General features: G+C 40.8%; 1 protein-coding gene across 3 annotated transcripts in view; it reads right to left on the bottom strand.

The window, feature by feature from the left end:
- Nucleotides 1–22,391, bottom strand: part of BCKDK (branched chain keto acid dehydrogenase kinase) — a 33,753-nt gene that overhangs the window by 7,133 nt on the left and 4,229 nt on the right. For 2 of the 3 annotated variants that reach the window (XM_060780191.2, XM_060780194.2), the window contains exons 2-9: nt 15,032–15,098; nt 13,245–13,325; nt 10,455–10,670; nt 7,686–7,754; nt 4,440–4,550; nt 2,808–2,855; nt 1,950–2,069; nt 1,242–1,340 (exon numbers count right to left, since the gene is read on the bottom strand). In XM_060780191.2, coding sequence (XP_060636174.2) covers nt 1,242–1,340; nt 1,950–2,069; nt 2,808–2,855; nt 4,440–4,550; nt 7,686–7,754; nt 10,455–10,652 — 645 coding nt within the window. In that variant the 5' untranslated portion in view covers nt 10,653–10,670; nt 13,245–13,325; nt 15,032–15,098. Of the gene's footprint in view, nt 1–1,241; nt 1,341–1,949; nt 2,070–2,807; nt 2,856–4,439; nt 4,551–7,685; nt 7,755–10,454; nt 10,671–13,244; nt 13,326–15,031; nt 15,099–18,739; nt 18,857–22,391 lie in introns of those variants that run through there. The other variant, XM_060780193.2, reaches the window with a different exon arrangement.

Below are 22,391 nucleotides of genomic sequence, written 5' to 3'. Positions count from 1 at the left end.
AAAGCTTAGGTTGTGGGTTTGGTTAGTTTGGAGAGGAGAGGTGAGGAGAAATCTGAGATGAGACATAATATCCACCTTTAAATATCTGGAGATATGGATATGAAGTAAGCTTGTTTTCCACTGCTCCAGAGACTAGAACCAATGGATTCAAATTTCAATCCATGATATTATACCTAAAAATTAGGAAGAATGTGTTTACTGTGAGAGCTATTGGATAGTATAGACTGCCTTGGAGGTCTTTACACAGATGACTGATGGGCATATATCACGAGTTCTTTAGTTGTATATTCCTACATGGCACAAGGTTGGGCTAGATGGCCATTGTGATCTTTTCCAACTCTAAGACTCTAGGTAAAAATGCTTTAGATCAGTGTTTCTCAACCCCCCTAATGCCACGACCCCTTAATACAGTTCCTCATGTTGAGGTGACCCCCAACCATAACATTATTTTCATTGCTACTTCATAACTGCAATTTTGCTACTGTTGTGTATTGTAATGTAAATATCTGATATACGGGATGTATTTTTATTCACTGGATCCAGTTTGGCACAAATACCCAATATGCCCAAATTTGAATATTGGTGAGGTTGGGGGGGGGGGTCGATTTTGTCATTAGGGAGTTGTAGTTGCTGGGGTTTATAGTTCACCTACAATCAAAGAGCATCTTGAACCCCGCCAATGATAGAATTGGACAAAACTTCCCACACAGAACTCCCATGATCAACAGGAAATACTGGAAAGGTTTGGTGGGCACTGACCTTGAGTTTTGGAGTTGTAGTTCACCTACATCTAGAGAGCACTGTGGACAATAACAATGAGGGATCTGGACCACTTTGCACAGATACCCAATATGCCCAAATGTGAACACTGGTGTAGTTTGGGGGAAACAGACCTTGACATTTGGGAGTTGTCATTGCTGGGATTTACAGTTCACCTACAATCAAAGAGCATTCTGAACCCCGCCAAGGATAGAGTTGTGCCAAACCTCCCACACAGAACCCCCATGATCAACAGAAAACACAGTGTTCTCTGATGCTCTTTGATGACCCCTCTGACACCCCCTTGCAACCCCCCTAGGTGTCCAACCCCCAGGTTGAGAAACATTGCTTTAGATTGTTTGGTTCAGTACAAGATGTGTCTCCTGTTCATAGGCGCAGAAAATCTACATCTAAATCGAAAATTACTTTTCCCAGGGGTCACAGCTCACTCAAAGTTATTCAATTAAAGAATATATATTTACCTTATCCTCATGTAAAGCAAGGTGGTGTATGGCCAACATCCGGATACCCAAGCGGGAGGTGAGAGTCTTGTCCAGAAAGGAACGGATCACTTTCTCATCCTAGGAAAGGAAAGGAAAATCGAATAGGCTGCAGCACTGCCCAAGACCTCATTAGTGGTTATAACAGCTCCATCTGGAAAGTGACATTTTCCCCTCTTTCTTGTAAATCCTTTTCATGTGAATCTTCAAGGGATAACAACGTGCAAGAAACAGAGATGCCGAATCACCTTATTATTTCATCTGTTTTGCCCTCACTACTCTGTGCAGAGATTTATGGTGAACAGAACAAAGGCAAGGCTAGGCTCAGAACATAAAGCACATTTGGATAAATATTCCATTAATTCTGGAATCCAGACTCAACTTCCATGTTTTTCTTACAAGTTACAGCCTCTGGTGTCTTATTTTTAATTATCTTTCCCTCTCAACCCTTTTCTCAGACACAGGCTGCTGAACTCTAACCCAAAACTGCTCAGAAAAAATGAGGAAGTCAGTCTCAATTTAGATAATCCAGACTGGATTATCTAAATTGCAACTGGAGCAAGTGCTTTAAGACCATTAAAGGAATCAGAAATTCCATAATGTACAATGATTCAGTCATGTTCCTTGGAGACAAAACAGTACACCTCTCTTTCCAACCACTGTACACCAACCACTGTAACCTGGCCTTACCTGTATATGCTTACGACACTCCCGTAAGCCCTCAGCTAGTAGCGTCACAACATCCTTGTGGTCATCTAGGAGTTGGCGAACCAGTTTGCAGTACTGGGCCTCAGCTTCTTGGTCCTTAATCTGTTCAGAGGGAAAAAGATAGGGGATAAAATGCCTTTAAAGATCAATGTGCAGGTTGAGGACGGGTGGGGATAGAGGAAAAGAACACACATATAAAGGAGGAAGACATCGAGTCCCACTCAACCAGTCCCACTTCAAGCTAGAAAACACTGAACATCCCTTTATTTTTTTTAAGCCAAAGAACTGGTGTTGTCCATAAACACCTTCAAGATCATGTGGCCAGCATGACTGCATGGAGCGCAATTACCTTCCTGCAAAGCGGTACCTATTGATCTACTCACATTTGAATGTTTTTAAACTACTAGGTTGGCGAAAGCTGGGCCTAACAGAAGGAGCTCAACCCGCTCCCTGGATTTGAACTGCCGACCTTTTGGTCAGCAAGTTCAGCAGCTCAGTGGTATAACCTGCTGTGCCACCAGGGGGCCTGTTGACGCATGATGACCACATAAACATCACAGGGTCTTCTTAGACAAGGAGTATTTGATGTGGTTTGCCACAGACTCTGGATTATAGCCCTGAGCACTGACTCCACCAGCACTGACTCCACTTGACTTCCAAAATCAGACAGGATCTGGTGCCGTCTGGGCATTTAAACATCTTATAACTAGCTTCCAATAATCATGCTTGCATCATATGTTCATATTTTATCTGGCTACTACAAAATATATATTTGTGTTATCTCCATTTATAGGACAATTTCTATAACGTCTTTATGTTCCACGACTGGAGAATACTTACTGGGGGGAATTCACTCAGCTTCTGGAACGCTCGGATGTAAAGCTCATGCTGAAAGAAGGAAAAATGAATTAAAGCGGAAGCACAGATTACAAAATCTGTCAAATTACTTTCTAAATTCTTGGAAGGGTGTGTTCTTAATATATTAGAAGCAAGAAATAATAAGAGCCAGGTTTCCTGGGTTTGAACAAGGCACATTAAATGAGATACTTAGAAAAATTCCATAAAAGAGTTTGAAAAAGTCTGTAAATTATATAATTATATTTTTAGTAGTTTACTCGGCATGGTTGCTGTAATGCACCCATTTCCACCATGATAAAATTAAAAGCTGAAAGAGCCACTGAACTAATGCTAGCCAGTGAAGGCCAAGTTCAGATTGGAAACATCAGCATCAACAGTTCAGGGCTGGAAGAATTGACCTCCCTAGGAAAACATCCAGGCACTGGCCAGGAAATAATATGAAGGCTTAGTAAATACCAGGCCTCCCAGAAATTCCCATTTGCTTTTAATAAGGAAGTTAAAAGAGAGAATATGCCAGTACCATTAATTGGGGAGACTTTTAAAAACTGTATGATCATCTGCATATGTATATTGATGGGTTTGGATCCAGAAGCCTCCAGGTGATGGAGACTGCAACTCCCAGCAGGATAGGCCAGCATTGCTAATGGTGAGGGATGCTGGGAGGTGTAGTTAAACGACTTCTAAAGCAGTGGTTTTCAACCTGTGGATCCCCAGATGGTTTGACCTACAACTCCCAGAAATACCAGCCAGTTTACCAGCTGTTCGGCTTTCTGGGAGTTGAAGGCCAAAGCATCTGGGGACCCACAGGTTGAAAACCAGTGATCTAGAAAAAAATTATAATTCTCACATCTGGAGACTTCCACAAGTTTGTTCAGTCTTTATTCAAATCTATTGTTAAGGCATACTGATAACCATTTGACTGAAAAATAGGAAACAATGTGCGCAATGTGGTATTATTGTGCTGCTTCGTTGCCACATTATTTGAATGTCCACGTCCTAAGAGTCTCACTGCCCTAGTTCCAATATGATCCAGCTACTACTAATCATCTCCTTGAGCTAAGTACAGCCCATGTGGCTCCAATATATGGCCTCTAAAATTCTGAACCCCTCAATTTCTTCATGCTGATTGTCAGGCAATTTTCTGCCCCACAAATTTATTTATTTATTTACACCCCACCCTTCTCAACCCCAAAGGGGATTCAAGGTAGCTTTATACATAGGCAACTATTCAATGCCTTAAAAACAACATACAATTGAAATGAACATTAAAATGAATACATATTAAAACATTTAATAACATTACATTCATTATTAAAACCACACCATCCACAACCATAATCCAGGGCCATTGTAATAGTCATTGCACATACTACGTATCCATCTATTGCAAAACAGCCAAAACATCTCACAATGTTCCTAAATACAGTGACTTATCTTCCCTGCCTCCCACCAGACAACTCTCCAAAAGAAGCCCCAACCAAATAAAAGCCCCCAAATTAGCCAAAGTCATGGCTGAAACACAATAGTGCAGACTGTTGGGATAAATGCATAGAGTAAACTAGCCCACTCTCTCTGCAGTTACCCACTCCTGCTGTAGTGTCCTGGCCCACGTACCACATGGAGGATGGTGGGATTGCAACCAATAATAAAGGGGAGGCTCCGGAAGCCTTTGATGCGATGAGCAATGCGGACCGGAAGTTCATGATGCAGATACCGGGCACTTTTCTGTAATAATAAAGCACAGACAGGTCAGTTGATTATACTGTTTGATTATATTGTTACCCAGATGAACTCTTTTGGAGCATGCAAGCAATCAATGAGTGTGTGTGTCAACTGTAAAAAAAAGATGCATGAAGCTGATTGGTCAGGCAATGCACGGGGTGATGGCTGAGCCTGAAACTTTTGGATACTGCTGCATTTTTGTTCAGGCTCAAGCTATACACGTGCAGAGAAAGGAGAAGCAGAGAGAGCTGCTGAAAAGGTTTCTCATGTGGACACAGAAAGGATCATTTTAAATCTCTCAGGAAATGACATTTAGTGAGTTGATGAAACTGATCACATTGTACATATGTTGTTCTGAACTACAAAGAGTAAACTACGGTACTTGTTCTTTACTGTTCACCTGTGTGGCGTATTTTCTTTCTCTAGCAAGGCAGTGTGTGGGCTGATTCAACGTGAACTACACATGGTTTATTTTACATTATGCCACAAACAGAAGACCATGGTGCCCATAGGATTTTGTCCATCTATAAAAATAAAAATGTAATGTTCGTTTGTGGGATTAACAGAACTCAAAAACCACTGGACGAATTGACACCAAATTTGGACACAAGACACTTAATAACCCAATGTATGTATTTCACTCAAAAAAATGATTTTGTCATTTGGGAGCTGTAGTTGCTGGGATTTATAGTTCCCCTACAATCAAAGAGCATTCTGAACCTCACTGACAATAGAATTGGACCAAACTTGGCACACAATTCTCCCATGAACAACAGAATATACTGGAAGGGTTTGGTGGGCAGTGTCCTTTGGTTTTGGAGTTGTAGTTCACTTACCTCCGGTGATCACTGTGGAATCAAACAATAATGGATCTGTACCAAACTCTACACAAATACTCAATATGCCCAAAGGTAAACATTGGTAGAGTTTGGGGAAAATAGAATCTTGACATTTGGGAGTTTTAGTTGCTGGGATTTATAGTTCACCTACAATCACAGAGCACTCTGAACCCCACCAACGATAGAATTGGGCCAAACCTCCCACACAGAACCCCCATGTGGGCCACAGCAACAGAAAGGGGACAGCTAGTTATAAATAAAATCAATTATTTCATATTTTTGTGCACTGAAAGTGCTGCATAACCAGTCAACAATGTTGGGGGGAAAGGTGAGCTAATGAGGTTTTTTTGGCGAGTCTTATTCTCAGCAGAAGAGCTCCAAGTTAATCTGGGCCAGGAAGACTGCAATGGCATCCAGAAAGATCTTAAGATCTCTTTAAAACACAACATGTTGAGGCTGCAAACACAGACATAATTTTGTTTTTCCCTCAAGGTGCTCAGGCGGCAATGGCAACTGAGTCACAGGTTGCCATAGCTACAGCAGGCGAAAACCTTTACTCTAGTCTGCATGTCCCAGTTTCTGCCTATGCCCGCAGGGAGTTTTTCCTGGTTAACCTGACTGCTTGATCCTACTCGTTTGCTGTGCTCTTGATGGAGCAAACAAGGAAACAAAGATGTTGTCTCCTGGTTGCACACAAGAGATAAACAGGGGTTGCCACACCAACTGATAATAGCGGGAGCTGTCATGACTGGAAAGTTGCACAGAAAACAATTGCAGTGACACACTGACCTATTGTTATCTGCAATCTACAAGTTGGTGTGACCTGACAGAAACCATCAAAAAGCCATTCTGATTCTTGGATTAAGTTTTAGACAATATGGGAATAAGGTCAGGAAGGAAAACAGATGAGAAAGCTCGCTCCTCTGTGCATTTAGGCTGGTGAACCATTGCAGAGTAACTGGGAACTAAGTTATAAGGAACTCAGTCTTGGGACAATAAGATTCAGGGATTCCTGGTACTAAGATGTGGTTTGAGACTAGTTAAATCATGAGTTCCCACAAGGATCTTTTGACATATCTCCATGCATATGGTGCTATGTACTGGCAGGAGCAGTGGGGTGGGGGTGGGGGAGTTGGACCAGATAATTTTTCTATTTAATTCAATCTTAGAAATTCTATAATACTCAGAAAAGAAAGTATTGCAGCTTCTACTAAAACAATCACCGGTTTCTTGCATTTATACCCTGCTCTTGATAGCAAAGCTTTACAACTCCTAATTATTACTCATGTTATCTTGGTGAGGCAACCTTTATTCATTGTTGTGTGGAATTAAATAGGCTTTTGGTATATTTATTTATTTATTTATTTACTCTAGTTGTATCCTGCCTTTCTCTACCCTAAAGGGGACTCAAGGCAGCTTTACATATGACAACTATTTGATGCCTTTGGACAACAAACAGTTAGAATACACAAGTTAAAAATTAAAATTAAATGCACATTAAAACATATAAAACATCGCATTCGTTATTAAAATCACGCCATCCTCAATCATAATCCGAGGTCGATCCAAAGACCAATTGCACATATTTCGAGGCTATTATTGCACTATAGATTAATCTCCAAAGGCTTGACCCCAAAGCCAGGTTTTTATTTTCCTTCTGAAGGCTAAGAGGGAAGGAGTTCCACAGCCAAGGGGCCACCACTGAGAAGGTCCTGGTTGTTGTGATGACTTGTATACAATGCTGAACTACCAAATTCTTGGTACTGCATAGAATGCAAAAATTACACTGCTTCTGTTAAGGATGACTGATAGCCTAAACAAAAATATGAAGCCAAAACACATGGCACAGTCTTTCTATGGATCCTCCAAAATTCCTAAAGTCCAAACATCTCTAAATATGGGAGACAGAAAAGGTTGTAATGCAGAATAACATTGCGGCCCATGCTATGTGCAGACTTGACAGTGTGTAGTATCACCATATATTTTCAGGGATAGTACAGTCACAAGAACACAGTTGTACTTATCCAACAGGGCCATTTGGTGCAGGTTTTGAGACTACATTGATTCAAAATCCACATGGAGGCTTCAAAGATTGAAAAACCACTGCTTACTCAAAATAAATAAAGTTCTTTTTACTAGAAAACTAATCTTGAAAACCAAGACTTACTAGATTTTACGGTAGAGATCAGAAAAAAATCATACCAAAAAGAATTAAAAGCAAGAACAAGAACCAAAACAACTTGGAGATAGGAATCTTACAATCATTAATTTTTGGGGAAGCAGCTGGTCTCACACCTACCAGTAAGTGGCTTCCATCCTGAGAACGTCCAGAATATAGCATGGTGGTGGGCGTCAACCTCACAGAAGGCTGAGGGGAAAAGAAGGAACAAATGTTCACATAGCATCCAAAATGGCCCCATGAAAACAATCAGGGAGACAGCACCAACACTGACTTTTCTCCACCACAAATTAACTTGTCTTTACTACCTTCCTTTCTTCCAGCCATTCCTTAAATCCACAGCTTCTTATGAATGGCTTCCACTCATCCCCTCATGAAAGGAGCGTGTAGTCAGAGCTTCCATATTTTCAGGCCTCACTTTTACAAATTTCACTGAAAATGTTCTCTAGGAATCTCTCAGTCTTCCAGCATGGCTATATGGTTAATTTTTGCTTGAACCTCTAGAGCAGAACCGCACTATTTGTGGCTTTCCAGGTGTTTGGGAATACTGGGACCTGAAGTCCCAAATGCCTGTAGGGTTGCAGATCCTGCAAGCCTGCCCTAGATCTTCCAGCATGGCTCTGCAATCAACTTCTTCTGCTAGAAGTTGACAACAGCACAGAATCACACAGGAGGACCTAGAGCAGTGGTTCTCAACCTGTGGGTCTCCAGATGTTTTGGCCTTCAACTACCAGAAATCCTAACAGCTGGTGAACTGGCTGGGATTTCTGGGAGTTGTAGGCCAAAACACCTGGGGACCCATAGGTTGAGAACCATTAACTTAGAGCTTTCTAGAGATAACATCTCTCTCTAAGTCCAGGATTTGATTCCGTAATCAACGTCCAGAAGAAACTGACCACAGAACCATGTTGGAGGATCTAGAGATTCCTAGAGATGTATTATAAAAAACACACACAGACTTTTAAATTTCTTTTTAAATTTTGTGTTGATCCTGTGCCCCAAATTCCAGCGAATGTGGAGAGGACTGCACTGAAAATGAGGCCCATAGTACCATGTTAACAACTCTTTTGAATATATTTATTTACAGGGTTTATTTATTTATTTACTATAATTCTATCTTGCTCTATCTCACCCTGGAGGGGACTTGGAGCATTGTACAGTCTTGGCAATCATTCAATGTCGCATTGCAACACAAAATATAAAAGTACAACACATATAACATTAAAATCAAAATCAAATAAACATGCAAGGTAACTGCAATTAAAATCTATTAAAATATAGCACCCAGTCCCATAGTCATCGTTCATGCTGTTTTCATTTATGTCAGTTCCATATTGCACTGTGGTTTATGCTATTCATCAAATGCCTGGTTCCACAGCCAGATCTTAACTTTTTCCTGAACACCAGGAGGAAGGGGTCCGATCTGACATTGCTGGGGAGGGAGTTCCATAGCCAAGAGACCACCACTGAGAAGTTCCTTTCTCTTATCCCCACCAGTCACACCTGCAAAGGAGGTGGGACTGAGAGCAGGGCCTCCCTGGCAAATCTTAGCACTTGAACCAGTTCATAGAGGGACATATGTTCAGACAGGTAAGCTGGGCCAGAACTGTTTAGGGCTTTATAGGTCAAAGCCAGCACTTTTACACATTGTATTTCTCTTCCATTTATACAGCCCAAACATAGACGCTGTTTAGTTCTAGTGACTGCTGAAATTTCAGAAAACCTAGATTGTGGGGAAGAAAATTGGTGTGCAGATTTTGTGAGTGGTAGGGCTTCAGTTTCATACATTCCCTCCTCACTTGCTTGACTCTCAAAATGCAAAGCAAAGTTCCCTCTAAATGGAAACCAGATGCTATTCCACATAATAAAGTTGCCACCTTTTTTCACTTGACAAGCTACTTCTGCATTCAAAAGCTGTATAAACAGTAAGGAAAGCAACAGCTGCGGCTTTTCTCCAACTCACAGATGTCAATGGAAGGGAAGAAGCGGCATCTGTTATATATCTGCCAGGTAAAGATGCTTAGCAATTCTCTAGGGGGAGCAAGGGGCAACCATGCTGGCAAATTGTTCCCCTGTAATATGTAGTCACAATTCACCTAGAACTCCCAACTACTATGTGAACACTGGAGCCCTACTCAAATGCCTCAAGTTCCATTCATAAATGGCTTCTGTTCAAAACCGAGCGGGTAACGTCTTCATTGTGCCAAGTGATAACAGAAGCCTCTCTCATAAGGCCTCTTGTATAATGCCAGGCAGATGTTTTATTTAATTAATCAGTGTTTTCCCCAGGGTGGGTTCCATACAGCGGAAGCAAGATTAGACTTCTCCCTTTAGCTTATGATGTGGACACTCCCCCCTTCGGTTCTATGCCAATCTGTTTGGGGAACTCATTAAGTGGCGGTGATTAGAAAAATGGGACCCAAGGGCTCAAAGATAATCCTGTCCAAAAACAATAGAAAATGGGTGATTTCTGAGGGAAATGTAAACTAACAAAGAATTATCTGTTCCTGCCTTCCACTTTTCTTCCCAAAAGTTAGCAAAACACTCCTATCCCCAAATTTTAACAAACTGAGTTGGGTCATAATTTTTTTTAGTAGTCCCAAAACTACTATGAGGAAGAGAATTTGCCTGCTCAGGCCTGTTCTTCACACAACACATCTTCCTGAGGCTTCTAGTCCTGGCAGGGTTTGTCCCTCTGCTGCCAAGAAGGAAGAGTTGGGAGCGTCCAGACCCGCTCATGGCTCACAGCTTGCAGGATGAGGCAAACTACGCCTCAAAGAAGGAAGAGGTTGAGAAACAAGAATGTTTTCCTACTCTGCCAGGCTTTCAGTGTGTTTGGACTGGACTGTGAATGAGAGATAACAGATACGGTAATCGTCTTGTGCTCACCTTTTCGGCTGCTATGTCAATGGCTGACTGGTTATAGAAAGAGGTAACCGTCTTGGATCGCTCACGTGCCAGCTCATGCTGCTGATCGATGGCCGAAGAGGACCGGTATCGGAAAGCAGGGACAAAGAACGGGAACACGCAAGGAGACCGCCCTCCTACTCCACCCACTTCAAGCATCAACAATGTCTTCCACATCATTCTTTTTTCCACAGACAGCTAGAAGCAAAACAGATGTGTTAGAATGGCAATACTGTATAATACATTTGTACATGTTTTCTTGCTTGATATAAAGCTTCTTTAGGTATATGCCCGATGCAGATCTATGGAAATTACTGTATATACTCGAGTATAAGCCTAGTTTTTCAGCCTTTTTTTAGGCTGAAAAAGTCCCCCTCGGCTTATACTCCAGCCAAGGTTATTTATTATTTTATTCTGTTATTATTATTATTATTATTATTACATTTCTTATTTTACTTTATTCATTATTACTATATTTATCATTTTACTCTATTATTATTATTGTTATTATTATAACATTTATTATTTTACTTTATTATTGTTGTTATTATTACAGTCAATACATTTTCCCAGGTTTTTGTGGTAAAATTAGGTGCCTCGGCTTATATTTGGGTCGACTTATATTCCAGTATATATGGTATATACATGGTTTTGCTTCTGCAGTTTCATTGCAGATGCCGCAATGGGTTAAACACTTTTGCCTGCAGGACTGCTGTCCGAAAGATCAGCTGTTCGAATCAGGGGAGCAGGGTGAGCTGCCATCTGTCAGCTCCAGCTCCCCATGTGAGGACATGAGAGAAGCCTCCCACAAGGATGGTAAAATATCAAAACATCCAGGTATCCCTTGGGCAACATCCTTGCAGATGGCCAATTCTCTCACACCAGAAGCGACTTGCAGTTTCTCAAGTCACTCCTGACACGGAAAAAAAAGTTTTACTTAGGGCCTTCTGTTCATGTTATACCCTCTTCTTGGTATCTTGTCAATCATTCCATTTAAAACAATAAGGTACGTCATTATTCAGCTTTAGATAGCCATGCAAAGTCCTGGAACACATCTCCTATGGGTATGGGAGTCATACTGACTAGGATGATTAGGATGGTTTTAAATGGTGTATTTTAATATTCTGATAAATGTTTTTAATGTTTATGTATATATATATAAGAATTTGTGTCCCGGCATTGAATGTTTGCTGTATATATGCTGTGCTCCGCCCTGAGTCCTCTTCGGGGTGAGAAGGGCGGAATATAAATGTTTTAAATAAATAAATACTGAAGTTATAATTTTGATAGGAGTGGGAAGCATGTGGCCCTTCCAATGTTGTCAGACTGCAATGCTATTAGCCATAGGCAGCACAGGCAGTGATGAAGAATGCTAGACGTTGCAGTCCATCAGCTTGGAGAGGTTGAATGGTTCCCATTTCTTGAGTTAGACTGTGTGCCAGTTGGACCCATCGTGATAATTGGTTATTCCTGTGGTATAACACATTAGCTATGTCACAGTTTCCTTCTGTCTGTTTCAATGCTTCACTCAATCAGAGAGGCAGTCCTAACTTTTGGCAAGTTTATACAGAGGAAATCACACTTCACAAGTGAAAAAACACTTCATGTAAATATGTATATGTTGTCATGCATACTAGGATCTTGGGTCATCATACCAGCAATTTTAATGTAAACTATTTAAAACAGATCAGAATGTAAACAATATAAATTAAACTGAGGAAAAATAAGCAGTGATAAAAGCAAATATTGGCCATAATAAATCTAATCAATGGGATATTATTCCCACACAGTGAACAGTATGGCAGCTTGCCTCACACTCTTCCCAAACTGCAATTCTCTCAAAATATTTCAATCAAGAGTATTAAGTTAGGAATATTATTGGTTCTGAAGCAATGCTAATAGATAAGAATTAAATATCCATCTGGGGCTGCGTTGGGACAAAGGGGTTAACCCTTGTGCTGCTGAACTGCTGACCTGAAGATTGGCAGTTTGAATCCTCAAGATGGACTGAGCTCTCATTTGTCAGCCCTAGTTCCTGCCAACCTAGCAGTTAGAAAACATGCAAATGTGAGTAGATAAATAAGTACCACTTTGGCAGAAAAAAAGGCAAAGAGACGTTCCAAGCAATCTTGCTGGCCACATGACCAGGAGGTGACAACGCAGGTTCCTAGGCTTGAAAATGGAGACAAAGCACCTTCCAGAGTCAGAGATGAGCACCACCTTCATGAAAGGAAAAGCCTTGCCTTTGTTTGTGTTTGTGGTCTCATGTTATTGTAAAGGCACTAAATGTTTGCTTATGTTTGTAAATGCTGTAATCTGCTCTGAGTCTCCTAGGGGAGAAGGGCGGAATATAAATAAAGTGTATTATTACTATTATTATTATTATTATTATTATTATTAAAATATGACAAATATAAAACCAGACAGCTAGATTACAATTATTATTATTATTATTATTACAATTATTATTTATTAAAATATGACAAATATAAAACCAGACAGCTAGATTACAATTATTATTATAACAATTATTATTAATTTTAGATTATTATTATTATTATTAAAATATGACAAATATAAAATCAGACAGCTAGATTACAGCTATTGTACATAAGATACAGAAACAGGATGGCAGACTAAAGCAGTCCCTACAGCTAAGATGGAACTGAGAATAGATTCTGCTAAGTAATCTGCAGCTTGAGATCATACCACCAAAATCAATATGTATTTGTTTTCCTGAGGATAAGCAATTTAACAATGCAGTAGACTTACTCCTAAAATGACAAATTATACTTCTTTCTGCTTTCTCCCGGTCTGGGCACTCTCCCCTCTGGCAGGATCTCCGTGCATTCCCTATGGGAGAAGGCAATTGATTAATTCACACATCCTGGGACATTATTACTGTATATACTCGAATATAAGCTGAGGCACCTAATTTTACCACAAAAAACTGGGGAAACATATTGACTTGAGTATAAGCTGAGGGTGGGAAATGCAGCAGCTACTAGTAAATTTCAAAATAAAAATAGATACCAATGCACATACATTAATTGAGGCATCAGTAGGTTAAATGTTTTTGAATATTTACATAAGATATTTAAGGTAAGACTGTCCAACTATGATTAAACCATTATTCTAACCTTCTTCAATGTAAATATGCTTACGTATCCTTCCAATAATAATAGAGTAAAATAATAAATGTAATAAAAATGATAATGGAGTAAAATAATGGAAATGTAATAAAATAATAATGGAGTAAAATAATGTAAGTGTAGTAATAACAACAATAATAAGAAAAATAATAAATGTAATAATAAGAGTAAAATAATAAATGTAAAAATAATAAATAGGGTAAAATAATAAATGTAATAATAATAATAATAATAATAACAAAACAACAATACCATAAAATAATAAATAACCTTGACTCGAGTATAAGCCGAGGGGGGCTTTTTCAGCCTAAAAAGAGGCTGAAAAACCCGGCTTATACTCGAGTATGTATGGTAAATGCTTGACTGGCAGTCCTGAACATGTGGACAGCTCAAGTTGCTTCATTTGAGGTGCTTTAACTCTGGTGGCCCATTCATACATGGAAGTTATGAGTCTACATGTTCCACAAAAGAAATGCAGATGTCAGATAAGATGAGGAAAGAGATGCGAAGACTCTCAGAGTAGGAAAGCGTAGAGGTGCACACGCCACCTTCCAAGCATTAGAATGATAAAATCTCAGAGTTGGAAGAAACCACATGGGTCAGCTAATCCAATTGTTTGCCATGCAGGGATATGCGACTAAAGCATTCCTGAAAGATGACCATCCAACCTTTATTCAAAGATCTCCAAAGATGGAAAGGCCACCAACTTCGGGGACAATCTATTCCAGCTGAGAGGGATTTTAAGCACAGAATTGAACAAATAAGACAATTATTCCTCAATCATAACGGTTTTGCACTCTTCTTTTAGCCATCTCGTGGTTAAAGTAAGGAGCCCCCAATGGCACAATGGGTTAAAACCTTGTGCCAGCAGAACTGCTGACTAACAGGTCAGTGGTTTTAATCCAGAGACAGCAGGTGAGCTCTTGCTGTGAGCTCCAGCTGCCCATGAAGGGACATGAGAGAAGCCTCCCACAAAGATAGTAAAACATCAAACATCCGGGCATCCCCTGGGCAACATCCTTGCAGACGGCCAATTTTCTCACACTAGAAGTGACTTGTAGTTTCTCAAGTCGTTCTCGACACACACAAAATGGCTAAAGTCACAGGACATTACAAAGTCTGCCATAAAAACCACACTGATCCATTATGCTCCACTTGTGCCATAAAGACCACGTTTACAACAGCAACCTGTTGGCAATTGCCTCCTTTTAGTGCTGGGTGTACACATTTCACATCATTATGTCCTCTCATACAGCTATGCAGTCATACAACTCAGGCTTGCATCTAGTTTTATTGACACAAAGATTAAAATGGGCAAACATAAGCTTGAAATCACTTGAAAGGAAAGGGAGAGAGTGAGAAGCAGGACTCAATTTAGATCCAGCAGAAATCTCACAGTAGATTTACCTCAAGTAAATTTGCTTATCTCCTGCCAGCTTCCTTGTTCTCCAAGGACAGGTAGCTCCGCTTCCATCTAAAAAGCAAGGGAGGAAAAATCCAGTTATTAGAAAAACAGTCTATAGAGGAGAAGCATTTAATAATATATTTTTATCAAATTTATACAATTAGGTAAAGGTAAAGGTTTCCCTTTGAAATTAAGTCTAGTTGTGTTCTACTCTGTTGGGTGGTGCTCATCTCCATTTCTAAGCCAAAGAGCCGGCGTTGTCCGTAGACGCCTCCTAGGTCATGTGACCAGCATGACTACATGAATCGTCATTACCGTCCCGCTGAAGCGGAACTTATTGATCTACTCACATTTGCATGTTTTTGAACTGCTAGGTTGGCAGAAGCTGGACCTAACAACGGGAGCTCACCCCACTCCCTGGATTCAAACTGCCAACCTTTCAGTCAGTAAGTTCAGCAGCTCAGCGCTTTAACCCACCGCGCCACTGGTGATTCTGACTTATATAGTACAGAATAAAAGAACTCTAATTAAAAAGAACTATCCATGAACAGTAGGCCAGTGGTATCCGCTGAAGTTTGGTTTCCAGGATTCCCTGAGGGTATCAAAATCCATAAATGCTCAAGTCCTATTATATACTATGGCATAATACAATAGTGTCCCTTATAGAAAAATTTATAATTGGGGGGTTGATGGAGAGGCAGGGGGGATTTTCAAAATGAGGATGATTGGATCCATGGAGAGCCCCAATGTGCTCACCGTAGCTTAGAAAAGAGGAACATACCATTGTACAAGTCCCTCCCTCCAATAGCCAAATCTGGTACAGTCCAGATATAGGTTTACCATCCCCAATGAAAACTACAGTAGTTCATAGGATAAGAATCTATATATTCTTGGACTCTAACTACTATCTGCCCCAACCAACATGGCCAGTGGGGCAAAATGCAACCGAATAATACCTGGAAAAACAAAGGCTGCCTCATCTTGCCTATTTGACAAATAAAAACTGGGATATGAATGACCAAGAATTATATCAGAGTGGTAAGATGGCAAAAATAATTCATGCAGTACAACACCCAAGTCAAGAGAGACTACAGTGGTTTTGGTTTTGACTGAAACTATAGGGAACATCAAGTGTCCACCACCTCCTATTGTCCATTGAGATAACTGAGTGCAAACCACTTTAAAACCAGTCTGCAAGATCTGAAGTAAACTAAAAAGGGGGAAGGTAGAGAAAATATGTGACATTACAAATGCAGTGGGATGACAGAGGCCTGTCCCTGCCAAATTGAGACAGTTGGAGGGTGTGCTGCCTTCATCATCATCATCATCATCATCATCATCATCATTTATATCCCTCCAAACTTAAGAAATGGGGCTACAAAGTGGAATCCTGGACATGCGAGTGTGGAGAAGAGCAAACTACAGACCACCTGCTGCAATGCAACCTGAGCCCTGCCACATGCACAATGGAGGACCTCCTTGTGGCAACACCAGAGGCACTCCAAGTGGCCAGATACTGGTCAAAGAACATTTAATCAACTACCAAGCTTGCAAACTTTGTGTTTTGTTTGTTTGTCTGTTAAAAAATGCAATGCAACTGTTTGGTCTGCCCCTGACACGATAAATAAATAAATAAATTCATATCCCTCCACCATCTCCCAAAAGGGACTCAGGGTGGCTTACAAGGCACTCAAAGCGCAGTATATAACATAAACAGTACATGAGTATAAAACAATATCATATAAAATTCTAAAAACACTTACTATCAACATATAAAATAAAATAACACAAGTTAAAAATGCAGACCATCTGTTGTTAAAACTAGCTGCCATCAATTCACAACTAAAGTACCAGAGTGTCATCCTACTCGAGGCCAAAAGACTGCTTAAAAATACATGTATTTAGACTGGATCGGAAGGATTCAAAAGTGGGGGCTAACCTAATCTCTTTTGGGAGGGTATTCCAGAGCCAGGGAGCCGCCACAGAGAAGGCCCTCTCTCTCGTCCCCACTAACCTCACTTGTGGGACTGAGAGTAGGGCCTCCCTGCTGATCTCAAAGCCCACGCTGGTTCATAGTGATGTGGTCTCGAAGATATGTTGGACCCAAAGTGTAATAACCTACACCTTGAACTGAGCCTAGAAAATTGTCAGAAGCCAGTGGAGCTGTTACATAGTATGTTCCTTATAGCTAGCCCCAGTTAGTAATCTGGCAGCCAACTTTGCACTAACTGAAATTTCCGAACCGTCTTCAAAGGCAGCCTCATGTAGAGTGCATTACAGTAGTCCATTCTGGATGTAACTAAGGCATGGACTGTGGACATGGTTGGAATTGTGCAACCCTCTAAATGTTGCCAAACTGCTTCTCCTCATGTTCCTAACTAATCACTACGCTGGCTGGAGAATTTGCAGTTCAATGACATCTGGAGAATCTGCAATTCAACAATATTTATGCCTTAGATGAGTTCAAACAGAGATGGCGTGCAAGTCTAGAATACTGTTGTATGTGCTCATGTATAAGTCTAGAAAAAAAACTTAAGTTGGGTCTATGTAAGTACTGAATTTCCTAATTGAGTAGCAAAAGATAGGATTTTGATCTGTCCCAAGAGAACCTAAAAGAAGTACCACTCTCTCCTCTACTTTCTCTATTGGCCCTTTCTCTTCTCTGCAGAATGACTCTTGAATAGGTCACATAAAATTCACAATTCTAACCCCCAAACTATCCCTCAATGCAAACATAAGGTTGATTTATACACGAGTATAAACCAAGCATGGGCAAACTTCAGTCCTCCGGATGTTTAGAACTTCAACTCCCACAATTCCTAACAGCCTACTGAAACGTCAGGAGAGAATGCCTCTAGACCATGGCCATATAGCCCGAAAAAACCTACAACAACCCAGTCTACTGGAATTGTGAGAGCTGAAGTCCAAAACACCCAGATGACCGAAGATTGCCCATGCTTTGGTAATCTGGGTGTTTTGGACTTCAGCTCCCACAATTCCAGTAGGCTGTTAGGAATTGTGGAAGATGAAGTCCTAAACATCCGGAGGGCTGAAGTTTCCAATTCGGAAAGAGAGAGCAGACTTAAAGAATTAGGACATAAGAAGGAAACAAAACGAATACAGTAGAGCCTTGCTTATCCAACGTAAACAGGCTGGCAGAACGATGGATAAGCAAAAATATTGGATAATAAAGAGGGATTAAGGAAAAGCCTATTAAACTTCAAATTACGTTATGATTTTACAAATTAAGCACCAAAATGTCATGTTTTACTACAAATCGACAGAAAAAGCAGTTCAATACACAGTAACGTTATGTAGTAATCACTGTATCTACAAATTTAGCACCAAAACATTGCAATGTATTGAAACAGCTGTGGATCCGGGCAGGAGGCAGACTGCGTTGGATAATACAAAATGTTGGGTGTGCTAAGGTTGGAGACTCTACTGTAGTTCCCTTCAAATCACAGCTTTGAGAGGGCAGAGAGGCCTTCCTAGACTGGGGAAGCCCACCAAGAAATAACATCTTTTGGCTTTCTAGGCAGGATGAAAACTAAGACACCCGGTTTCCATTTCAGGCAGAGGATGAGGCCTTGCGGCTCAGCAAACTGGAAGCCAGAAGCCCAGATTCCTGGCCTCAGCTGCCCCTAGGAAGGAGGAACAGGAGGAGGGGAGAGACGGGTCTCCTGGAGGGCATGAACTTATCCACTCACCTCCTGCCCATGCGGGTCCCCAGGTTCCATATGGGCACTGCCGAGGAAGCAACGCTGCCAAGGCCCTGTTTGTCTGGCTGCTATCAACAGAGTCTTCTGGCTCTTGGCACAGTGTACACGCACGCAGCAGCTGCCCCAGCCCAGCTCCTCCCTACGCCTCCAACCTCATTTGACCGGGAGCAGCTGAAGACGGCAGGGAGGGGAAGCCCAGCAGCATCAAAAGGGTGCCCAGGGGAAAAGGTCCTGGGAGGTTTCATTAAGGTTTTCGCAACCAAAGAAGATGACGGGGTGCTAATCATTTAGGTTAGGCATGGGCTAACTTTGGCCCTACAGGTGTTTTGGGCTTCAACTCCTACCATTCCTTACATCTCGGCATTTTTCTATCAAGAATACAAACTGGACAGGCAATCTGACACAACAAAACTAGCTTTATTATTGAAGGTTTTCACGGCTGGAATCACTGGGTTGTTGTAGGTTTTTCAAGCTGTATGGACATGTTCTAGAAGCATTCTCTCCTGATGTTTCACCTGCATCTGTAGCAAGCATCCTAAGAAGTTGTAAGCTAAATTTCTTTTAAAAACTAATTGCTATCAGGTGCATTCAAGTTGTTTCCAATATATGAAAAAAGGTGAATCTATCACAGGATATATATATCTATATAAATAAAAATGTAATGTTCGTTTGTGGGATTAACATAACTCAGAAACCACTGGATGAATTGGCACGAAATTTTGAGGCAGTACGCCTAACAGTTCAACGAGTGTTCATCACCCCTAAAACACAAAAAACCCTCAGCAGAATGGACTTAAAAAACCCAAAAATACACACACACACATACATATATATATAAACATACACATACGTATGCGTGTGTACATGTATATATATATATACACACACACACCCAAGCACACACAAATATGCACACACATACATCTACATACACACATATATACATATACATATGCGCATATACACATGCGCACATACATATACATATATAAACACAAATATGAATAAAAACAAGCACGCACATATACATAATATACATATGCACTTATAAACACACAAATATATACACACATATTATTTATTTATTTTATTTATTTCTATACCGCATTTTTCAGCCCAAACAGGCGACTCAATGCGGTTATATACACATATATACACATCTACAAACACACATATGCACACACATATATACACCCACACATACCCCACACACACGCATATCTAATCTATCTATATCTAGAAAGATAGATGCACACACACAAACACACAAATATACACAGATACACAAATATAAACACACATATACACACACACAAAACACTTATATACAGACTAGGCCACAGCAACGCGTGGCAGGGGATGGCTAGTGTGTGTATTTGCAAGATTGATTCTTAGTGGATTCGTTTCTTCTGAGAGAGTAACCAAATACGTTTCCATGTCCAAGCAGAGATTCAAACCCTGGCCTCAGAGGCCCCTTCTACACTGCCATTGTATGCAGTTTAACTGCCTTGAAGTGGATTATACGAATCTACACTGCCATATAATACTGCAACTCGCAGGAACACCTCAGCAAACAAGATTCCAAAAGTGGCAGGCTAAAACATGGAACCTCAAGCCATGACTGGTACCAGATGAGAGACTCCCTCCTGGGTACATTGGGTGACCTGAAAGGCGATGAACTGACTGTGCTCTGGAACCGTGAGATGCAGAGCCAACCTTAAGAAATGGGGCCACAAAGTGGAGTCCATGACATGCGAGTGTGGAGAAAGCAAACCACTGACCACCTACTGCAATGCAACCTGAGCCCTGCCACATGCACAATGGAGGACCTTCTTATAGCAACACCAGAGGCACTCCAAGTGGGCAGCTTCTGGCCAAAGGAAATCTACTATAATGGCAAGTTTAAAAACTTTGTTTGTGTTTTAAAATACATTACAACTGTACCCTTGGTTCGCTTCTGATACGATAAATAAATAATAATACTGACATATAATGCACTTCGGTGCAGTTAAATGGCATTCTGAAACTGCATCATATGGCAGTGTTAATGGGGCGCCAGTGTCCTAATCCAACACTCAAACTACTACATCACACTGGCTTTTTATATTAAAAAATCCACATTTTCTAATTAACTGTGAGTTTAAAATGTTTCTTGATAAAACAAACTAAAAAGTAACAGTCAGACCCTGATATACTTGTAGTTTTGGTTTCAATTCAATAATTTCTGAGGGCTATTTTTTTTACTAATGTTTCTAGACTTATGCACAAGTACATAAAGTGCACAAGCCTTCTAGGCAGTGGGTTGTTGTGAGTTTTCCAGGCTGTATGGCCATGTTCCAGAAGCATTCTCTCCTGATGTTTCACCTGCATCTATGGCAAGCATCCTCAGAAGTTGTGAGGTCTGTTGGAAACTAGGCAAGTGGGGTTTATATATCTGTGAAATGTTCAGGTGGGGAAAAGAACTCTTGTCTGTTTGACGCAGGTGTGAATGTTGCAATTATCAAGATTAATTAGAATTGAATGGCCTTGAGCTTCAAGGCCTGGCTGCTTCCTGCCTGGGGAATCTTTTGTTGGGAGGTGTTGGCTGGCCCTGATTGTATCTTGTCTGGAAATCCTATGTTGTTCTTAATTTACTATCCTGACTTTAGAGTTTAATACTGGTATTAAATACTGGTGGATTTCAATGGCAGGAAGCAGCCAAGTCTTGAAGCGGCAAGGCCATTCAATGCTAATCAAGCTTGCTAATTGCAACATTCACACTTGCCTCAAACAGAGTTCTTTCTCCCACCTGGACATTCCACAGATATATAAACCTCACTTGCCTAGTTTCCAACAGACCTCACAACCTCTGAGGATGCCTGCCATAGATGTGGGGGAAACGTCAGAAGAGAATGCTTCTGGAACATGACCATACAGCCTGGAAAACTCCAAGCAACCCAGTGATTCCGGCCATGCTATTTCCTTTTAGACATTACACTACTGCATGGTGTTCTGTAAATTATTATATATCACGATCGTTGCACACAACGCTTTGTGAAACACAAACACTAAAGAGAGATCTTTGTCTTCGATGTTTCATGTGCAGCTTTCCCAATATCACGTCCCCACCACAGGCTAGTCCCGTGTGCTTTTGAAGTATGTACTTATAGAAGCCGCTGCTCCCTGCCAAGAGTATTTGGAACAATTGCCATTTCCTTGCCAAGTCCAGCTGTTTACATTCCCCAGGTTCAGCCAGTTAAAGGAGAAAGGAGCAATGCAGGACATCTTGGACACCAGCCCAAGCTTATCTTGCAACTCTATGTAGAACAAGGCTGATCAAGCCCAACTGCGGCAGCTGCCCTTTCCTCCTGAAGTCCCCTTCCTTTAACCTACCAGACTCTAGCTGGGTGTTAATGGCTTTAATTCCCACCTTTGGTACATCCCCTATTCATGAGGAACCTAAATAACAAACATAAATGGCAACCAAAGCAGAACATTTTTGTCACTTTACAGAGCAACCAAGCATAAACCTACACTGCAATTTGCCACCACTTGAAAGCCATGGCTCAATGCTATGGAATTCTGGGAGTTGTAGTTTTTCAAGGTCTTTGGTCTTCTTTGCCAAAGGGTGCTGGTGATTCACCAAACTACAAATCCCAGG

Source organism: Anolis sagrei, chromosome 6 (assembly GCF_037176765.1).
Source record: "Anolis sagrei isolate rAnoSag1 chromosome 6, rAnoSag1.mat, whole genome shotgun sequence".
Classification (NCBI taxonomy): domain Eukaryota; kingdom Metazoa; phylum Chordata; class Lepidosauria; order Squamata; family Dactyloidae; genus Anolis; species Anolis sagrei.
This window is presented reverse-complemented; position numbering and strand designations above follow the sequence as displayed.